Source organism: Lactuca saligna, chromosome 8 (assembly GCF_052625555.1).
Source record: "Lactuca saligna cultivar CGN05327 chromosome 8, ASM5262555v1, whole genome shotgun sequence".
NCBI classification, from domain to species: Eukaryota; Viridiplantae; Streptophyta; class Magnoliopsida; order Asterales; family Asteraceae; genus Lactuca; species Lactuca saligna.
The window spans coordinates 99987234-99996168 of record NC_136424.1 but is presented as its reverse complement, the minus strand read 5'-3'; the positions used below and the strand labels follow the sequence as shown (position 1 = coordinate 99996168).

The 8935-nt window shown below is 29.0% G+C and overlaps 1 protein-coding gene across 1 annotated transcript; it reads right to left on the bottom strand.

Annotated features, from left to right (window-relative positions):
* Positions 1–2864: 2864 nt before the first annotated feature.
* On the bottom strand, positions 2865–4757 carry LOC145012712 (homeobox-leucine zipper protein HAT22-like). The gene is made up of 3 exons (XM_078971504.1): positions 4316–4757; positions 4009–4088; positions 2865–3340 (listed from the first exon to the last, which is right to left on the bottom strand). The coding sequence occupies exons 1-3, from the start codon at positions 4676–4678 to the stop codon at positions 3025–3027; spliced, it is 759 nt and encodes a 252-aa protein (XP_078827630.1). The 5' UTR covers positions 4679–4757; the 3' UTR covers positions 2865–3024.
* Positions 4758–8935: the final 4178 nt, after the last annotated feature.

Here is an 8935-nt window from a genome sequence, read left to right as displayed (position 1 = left end):
AGTTTTGAGCTTAATAAATCTTTGATTTTTAATTCTTGTTACTATAATCACCTAGCTAGGGTTTAATCATTCCAGTTAATCTGTAATTGTTCTCGTCAACTGGTAATAAGTTACAAGTATCAAATTGGTTCGTTAGGGATTTAACTCTGATATAAATTGAAATTTTATATCTTTATGCTTCCAAGCTTGTGAGAAGTAGTTGGTATTGTTGGGAATTTTACATAGATCTTAATGCAACCTTTTCGGATCTTAATTAAGACCTTGTTTAATTAGACAGTAAAAAGTTAGGGTTAACTGAAGAGCTTATTTTGGTTAATCTAACTAGGTAAGTGATTATATTAGAGTTTGTTAGTTTTTTTCAATACTAGCTTAGATAGAATGAATTTTGAATAACTAGATCTAGGTTGATTGCATCATTATGAAAATCGCAGCAGAGCTGAATTCGTTTTTATTACTGAGTTTTATTTAGTTTATTTTCACTATAATTTTAGTTTAGTTAATAATCAAAAGTCCCCCTTTTTATATTTTATGTTTTGACTAATATATCTCTTATTCAATAGAAATTGACCATTAGGCTATGTCCCTGAGGATTCGACCATACTTCTATGTGATATCCATTAGTGTAACCAGCAATGACAATTTTATTTGTTTAAATTTTGTGTGAAAGCGGTTTAATAGAGAGCTATTAACAAGCGTCGTTGAAAAGCCTAATTAATGCACCACTTAAAGTGTGTTCTCCATATTCCCTCAATTTTAATTCCAAACAACATATAATCGAAAAACTCACAATTTAACAAATCATATAAATTTTCTCCGGTTTATGCAGCTGGAAACTCAACAACAAATGTTATTTTTCAACAAATATTAGTGAAATATTTTAGTTCTTACCCTTTAATGCATCACAACATAAGGTAACCAACAAATGTGGATTTATATATCAAAACTAACTAGGAGCTAGCATTTAAACATTAACCAATGTGAAAATAGAAAGGTATAGACATGATATCCAAATCAACCAATTCACCTTACATCCTTTTGTTGGAAATATCCCCATTGTCATGACAATTTGGCGACTTTTCATAATTAGAAATGTCATTTTAGGTTACATACAAGACATAATTTAATCATAAAATAACAAAAGAAATATTAGAATGACTAGTTATCAACTTGACAACTTATGTTGAGTTAATTAGAAACTAAAGAAAAAGAAGGGTCTACGTGCAACTGTCTTGAATTTAATTTGGTAAGTGTTTATGTCTTGGATTAAGGGATCATTACTTAAATAAAAATTAGTTTTTTGCATGACAAAAAGAAGAACAATGTTGTCTAGTTGTTGGATCGTGATCTTGGGTGCGACTTCATAAGAGGAACGCTGGTTTGGGTTCAAAATCATCCAAACTACATCCACAAAAAGGTTTTGATCAAAGTCTTCAATAGTATTTAATTTATAATTTTCCTAGTTTATTTATGTTTCTACAAGATTACTAGAACAAGATCCTTGGTGAAATATAATGATTAAAGTTTTGTATTTTACTTTGATTTCGTTGCTTTGTGCTTTGGTCATCATCATAACCGAACATCTTTTACATCCTTTCCAAGCACTAGACAACCAACTATGGCCTATCATATGTTGGTGATTTGTCATAAGTCCGTACATCACAAGCTTATTTTGGAGATTTTGGTTATGTATTATAAACATATTAAGTAGATCTTCAGTGTGGGCTTTTTTATAGCATAGACTTTTTTTTACCACTTAATATTATAATACTACATAACTTTTTTTATTTATTTATTTTTAACACTTAATATATACCGAATGGTCAGTATAGTATACTTATATAACTTGTACATCTAATCTCTTATACTTTAATTATATTTTAATTTGCCTATTTAGTTATAACGTAGCTTTAAATATTTTTTATTTCTTTACTAATTAGTTGTTCCTGTTAAACATTTAGCTGTAAAATATAAATTTTATAATAGAAATATAATATTTTCAATGTTTTTAATATATTTTTGTAACTACAGCATTTTATATATATATATATATATATATATATATATATATATATATATATATATATATATATATATATATAATTGTTTTTATATATTTGTATTAAAATATGACGTGTGATTAAAAATAGATTAATTAAACGATATGTTTTATAAAATATTTTAGATAAATAAGGATAATCTAGTTCAATTTATAACCATTGGAATGATTATTTAGATGTTAAGATAAATGTAATAATGATGTAACAGTCATATAATAGTGTAAGCATTGGAAATAATTTAATATTAATTACAAATTTATGAATTTAAAAATGAATCTAATATTATTTTTACTATTGATCTCATTTTACAAGCCTTAATAAAACTGTTATAGCTATATACTTTATCCAAATATTTTCTTTTATCTATTATGTTAAATATTACTACTGTATAGCATAATCAAAGTATGAAAAAAAAAAAAAAAAAAAGGAAAAAGATAATAGTGAATTACTCAAAAGTGCTGAAACCCAAAATGTTCCAAGCTTTATGTGTTAGTGTTTTTTCTATATAAAATATAATTTTATTTATCAAGTACGATATTAATTTAATAGTTGATATAGTTTAAATTATTTGAATTTATGCACATATGTAATATTTTTTACTTCAAAGGACAACATACAATATTTTTTTATCCAATGACAATACTTATATATTTCAACGTATAAATTAATGGATATAACCCTTATAAAACATAAATTAATAAATTATTAAGTAAATATTAAACGCCTTGTACAAATTACTTTCCATATAAAAGAATATTATTTAACTCAAGCAAACCTCATGATTTCTTCATCATTATGTATGAATACTCATTGTGACAAGCCCTAATTTTGTAGGGTTTAATAGAAACCGGCTGCGGACATAATCATGGGTATATAGTAAATTATTAAAGGCTTGCCAAACACCCTAGTTCAGCAGTCCTAGTTCCAATATTTATTGAAAAATAATCAAAGCAGTTGTGTTTTCACCCTATGACAATTTATCCGCAGCATTCTTTTTATAATTACCATGCATCTGGGTTATGCTGCCGCCATTCTCAAGTACTACCGTTTTCGCATCTTGGCCGGATTTTCCATGTTTGTCGCATGGATGATGCATCTCTGATGCGGTCGGATATCGGACGTAGAGAGGTAGCTGCGAGTGTGGTGGCTGATGATGATCAAACTTTAATGAATAACACCGCAACTCCTGCAGCTCTTTCTTCAATCTACGGTTCTCGTCATTTAGGGTCTCACAACATTTCTTTAACAACGAACATTCTTGTTCGATATGCTTCAACTTTGTCCTGTATTACGCAATGATATTTGAAACATCACTATTAAGTTTTGTAACGTTTAGAATTTGTTATCTATATATAAAAATGTAATTAATCACGTTCAGAAGCATGTGTTTTAAAGGTAAGAATCGTAAAAGAAAGATGTTTGAAATCCAATGGAGACAAATATTAACCTTATTTTCTTCAAGAATTACTAAACGCTTGCAACTAATTCGCAGTAGCATGAAAGCATGATAATAATCATTAATATTATATGTAGTAACTTTCTAATTATATACCATATATGAGATTGACCATCAAAAGCATATAAACATGATTACAAGAACGGACTAATTATATATATGGCATTGCATGTTCTCTAATGACAAGAAAACACATGAATGTCGCAGATCAATATTAGGGTTTTATCATCTGTTCACGTCATCGTTTTGTTTTTTCGGTTTTGTTTTGTTTTCTTTACTGCACGTTATTGAACCAATTCCCACAAAACTGATAACAAATCCCAAATTTAAACAGATAGGTCAATTAAACATGTTTCGTCCGGATGTTACCATTATAACATAGTGTTTCCTTTCAACAAGCGTTTCTTTTTTTTTTTTGTATGAGAGAGAGAGAGAGAGAGAGAGAGAGAGAGAGAGAGAGAGAGAGAGAGAGAGAGAGAGAGAGAGAGAGAGAACCTTGCTCTTCTATTCTGAAACCAAACTTCGATTTGTCGTGGAAGAAGATTCAATTTCTTTGCAAGTTCTTGTTTCTGGCCCTGCAATTACGTGAGTAAAATTCGTCATATATACATTTTGGAATTTTATTAACAAGGAGCTTAAAATCAGTTACAGATTAATGAAATTAAAACGAGAAGAATCAAGTACTTATGTTTGCACGATGATATGCATATTGACAGCTTCCCAACAAGATATTGTGTATATATAATACCTTGTATATATATAGAGCTTTCAAAATCTTGATGGTTGAAAAAAGAGGACGTACCGTATTAAGGGTGCAATGGATTTTGAAACTATCTTCTAGCAACGTAGTTTGTTCCGCTGTGAGTTTTAACTTCTTTCTTGATCCATCACTGTTGTTATTATAGACATTAGTGTTGCTAGCGCTTCGTTTTATTCCTCTCTCTTCTTCTTCTAGATCATCGATGGTTTTAGAACTAAAAGAATCTTGATCATCTTTCTCATTATCGTAACTATGGACATGCTCACTAGCTTCGATTTTTGGATGAAGTGGTAATGAAAGATCCAACCAAAAACTCCTCTGGTTTTGCTTTGATTGCCTCTCCCGTTTGATCCCCACTCCAATCCCAAGACCTAATGTTGTATCGCATCTCTCTCTTTCATTCATAATCTTCAAAAGAATATATATAAATAAAGAACAAATAAATTTTTTTAATCAGCAAGAGGGAGATATACGAAATTTAATTGCTTTTGATACAATCGGGAAAGATGGGAACTTCTTGGTGGGAAGAGAAATGAAGATGCAGATGGGGTTTATAGACCAATACCAAGAAAATCATAATTAATTATGAATTAATTATTCAGGACCATAAGTTAATGACAAACAAAACTATAACAATAATTAATATTAATAATATGAGAATGAGTTTAAAGTTATATTACGTTACAATACATTATCACACTTCGATAGGAGACCAATACATAATTACTAATTACTAATTATGCTTCGACGCCATCCTACATGTTTGATTTTGCTTAATGAAAGTCAAAGTTTAGATATAAAAGAGTGATTTAAAGTCATAAATCTTGTTGATTTCTAGTTAATACGTGTCCTGGTTCATTGTTGTAAGATTTAATTGCCATTATTTAAATTACTTCAAGGAAAATATAGAAGCATGTACCCCATTGATATTATCTTATTTTATAAACGGGTTATCATCTTATAATCGTGTTTATGTAAGTGTATAAAATTTCAATTGTATATGTTGTTGCTAAAAGTTACAGTTTCGAGAATCAAAATTGCCACTTTCATCAACATTATGATATGATATAAGTGTGTAAAAATATGTCTCGGTTCGATATGTCATAACAATTAGTTTTGTCATAACTATTAGTTTAGTCAGTTTTTGGGCTTGTTTGTTTAAAATCACTACAAAAAATATGGTTGTCCGCACAACTATCGTCGCTACAACCTTATCGTTATATATATATATATATATATATATATATATATATATATATATATATATATATATATATATATATATATATATATATATATATATATATATATATATATATTTATCTATTTATGATTCTATAAAAAAATAAAAAATAAAAACATATATCGACGACATGCCTTGTTATATGTTTGTTTTTTACAACAATAAAATTTATCGACAACATAGTAACCTTTTTACCAATGTACATATTACTTTTCCCTCTATTTTGATTTGTTTTGTCGTTATTTTCAAATGCAGAAATTATAAAACACTATATCTTATAACAAAATATTGAAAGTTCATACAAACTTAATTCAATTCTAATACAAATAACCATACTATTGTAACGTCTTATTTTCATAACAAATTATTATTATTATTATTAACATAAAATCTTACAATTATAATATTCATGTTAAGAAAATCATTTGTTTTAAATTACATTTATTAAAAATTAAAGTAATATAATACACGTGGAATCTTTAGTGTTGCTGATGAGTGTATACAGTCATGACTTTGTCTTTAGAACCGTCGATAGAACTTCAGAAACATAAACAATTGGGTAAGCACAAAGTTTAGTGAATTTTCCACAAAATACCAAACCACAAAAACATATACAAACAGGCATACAGGGCCCATAGCCATCGAACTGGATTTCCCTGGGTATGTTGGTCTGCTGCCTCAACCCAACCGCTCCACCTAAGCCTTCGTGCCACCGGCTTACAATAGGCCCGTACCTGGTATATTGGCCTACAACACACAGCAAAACCGCCTCAACTCACCCATCATAATATGTCGACATATAAACAACCAAAAAATCAAGTAGGCACATAAGTACAGACAATTATCGATCTACTTGTCAAACAGTTCACTAATGTTTACTAAGCCCCTCAAAATACACTGCTCCACTACCAGCAAATCTCCAAGGAATGCATAACCATACGTAATTGGATGTGATATAGACACACGAACAAATGATCCTACTCTAGAGTCATAAACAAACAAGGAACAAGTAAGAAAGTCTAGATCAAGAGTTCTCAGTCTATCCTACGTGGTCACATACAGCCCTTAGTGCCTCCCACTAAACGATAACCAGCCTACTGATATAACTACGCTTTCATCATGTTGGTATGGTTCCTTATCTTCTTGAGAAGGCTATCGCTCAATATAAAAGTTGCTTTGCGTTTCTTTGAGTTTTTAAGTTCATTGTCTTGAGGTGATTTTATATTTGGTACCTATACCAACAACATTTAAAAAAAAATGAGTAAATAAAGAGCTTAGTAAAGTAGTTTATGAAGGAAAAGTTTTATATGCATGCTCAACTATTTTTATTTCTCTGATTTCATGGGGGTATAAATGAATCATTTTTAACCATTTCATCAATGAAAATTTTATAGCAGTAATCTTGCAGAGAAACTCCATGAATGAATTGCCTTTCTGATGATAAGTGAATGACACCACGAGCAACGATATTCCTTTTATCCGGATATGATAGATTGCACTTGAGTGGGTACAATGATTTGTGATATTAGCATTAGAAAATAATAAATGTATATTTAGCATGTCAACAAAACGGACATGCATAAGTGAATTTTTTTGGTGAAAATATTGGTATCTCATGAATTATAGTTCAAGTCTTAAAATAAACAATTTTTTGATAGTTTTTGCAATCGCCTGAAAATAAATTTAAGTCATATATGGAAAATTAGGATTTAATTCAAAGATAAATTAAAAGCAACGAAAATTATTAATTAAATATGTATTGGTGTTCTGCAACCTATTTCAGTAATTAGACAATATGGTATAAGTGTTTCATAAACAAAGTAAAAAAAATATTGAAAAGTAACAAAGAATTCACATAAGGATAGGCCTAAAATTAAGGTTATTTAGAATGACTTGAGAAAGAGCAAATGCATGAGAACTATGAGGTTGTTGCAACTGTTTTGGATCCTGGTTATCATTATTTGAAGAAAAAATATTAATTACAGACAAAATATAACCTGGGTCAAATAATGACCAAGGTTTCCCAACTAGGGTCTGCAACGTACACCTTTTAATAAATCCATAATGAAATAGAAAACAAATTTAGAGTGTAATTAAAAACAATGAATTAATTAATAATACCTTAAGTCCATTGGTTTTCCTTTTGCGATCACGCACTAGTAATTCCATGATCTTACTTAGGTTGGACACATTACTCATTTGAGAAGTCATTGTTAGTGAGTAAGATTGTTAAATGAGCATCTAATAAATGTATAAAGAATTAAATAGTTTTCCAAATTTAAACATATGAGAATAGGAAGATGCATACCAGTATACCACTATAACACTGCTTTCATTTGAACAAAATTGATGTATATCTAGTCTCCTTCTTGAGTGATCATTCTACATTTATATGAACATGTTTAATCTTACAATATGACTACAATAAAGCATTATTTTTTGAAAAAAAAGGTCAGAATTTATTTTACCGGTTCACTTTAAAAAAATAGAATCAAGTTCCCATCGGTGGTAAAACACGAATCCCTGAAACACCATTAAAAATAAGATTAAAAGTCAAAGGGAAATTCAAGAAGATAAAAATGAAAGATTCAGTATGCTCAAGAGTCATATTAAAGTGATATTGATAAATAACATATGATATTAATGGGTCACACTAACAACTTGATACAATTGATTATTTATTAGAAATTGATTTTAATAAATATTCAATAAAATTCTTATAACTAAATTGGAAATTATTTGTTTCATTGAAATAATAATTTTCATTAGCATGTAATATTATATTATTTCATATGGTATGAATTAATAAGTTATGCACAACTTTTTGGACTAGTTGAAAACCTTTTTTCTTTTACTCAAAAGACAAAGTTTATATTTTATAAACCTTAAGTTTATAAAATTTAAACTAACTTTCCTCTTCTTTATGCAATTTTCAATATTTGCATAAAAAGAAGAAGAGTATGATTTTTCCATTAATTTATTCAAAAGAATTCAAGCATGGGAGACATGTTTATGACATGGGGACATATGTGCTTAAAGTGTTAGGATCTAATGATTAATACTTTCACTTTATTCATATAAATAAGAGGCTTGCATTTGGCTAGAGTGCTTATCCATCACTTCTTGCAAGTGGCCGAATCCACTCCTCCCTCTCCCTTTCTCTCTAGTTTTGTTTAGAAAACTTGAAGAACAATTACATCTTAAAGTCTTCTTTAATTTCATATTGGTTATAAACTTAAAGCTTAAGGGTTTAAGAGTTTTGGATTAGCATCTACATCAAGTTGAGTCCTTTGTGGTGTCTCGAAGGTTCCATATTTTGTTGGAATCCTAAGTCGTGGGGTCCAAGCAATCTAATTTATGGAAAGTTTAGTTTATGGCAAGTTGGTCATAAGTTTCCTAGTCTAATACAAGTTGGTATG

Excerpts from the sequence above, each read along its gene's own strand:
- LOC145012712 (XM_078971504.1), bottom strand. The coding sequence starts at position 4,678 with ATGAATGAAAGAGAGAGATGCGATACAACATTAGGTCTTGGGATTGGA. Across the intron at positions 4,089-4,315 it reads TCCATTGCACCCTTAATACG|GGCCAGAAACAAGAACTTGC; the intron begins GTACGTCCTCTT and ends ACGTAATTGCAG. Across the intron at positions 3,341-4,008 it reads TTTCAGAATAGAAGAGCAAG|GACAAAGTTGAAGCATATCG; the intron begins GTTCTCTCTCTC and ends TGCGTAATACAG.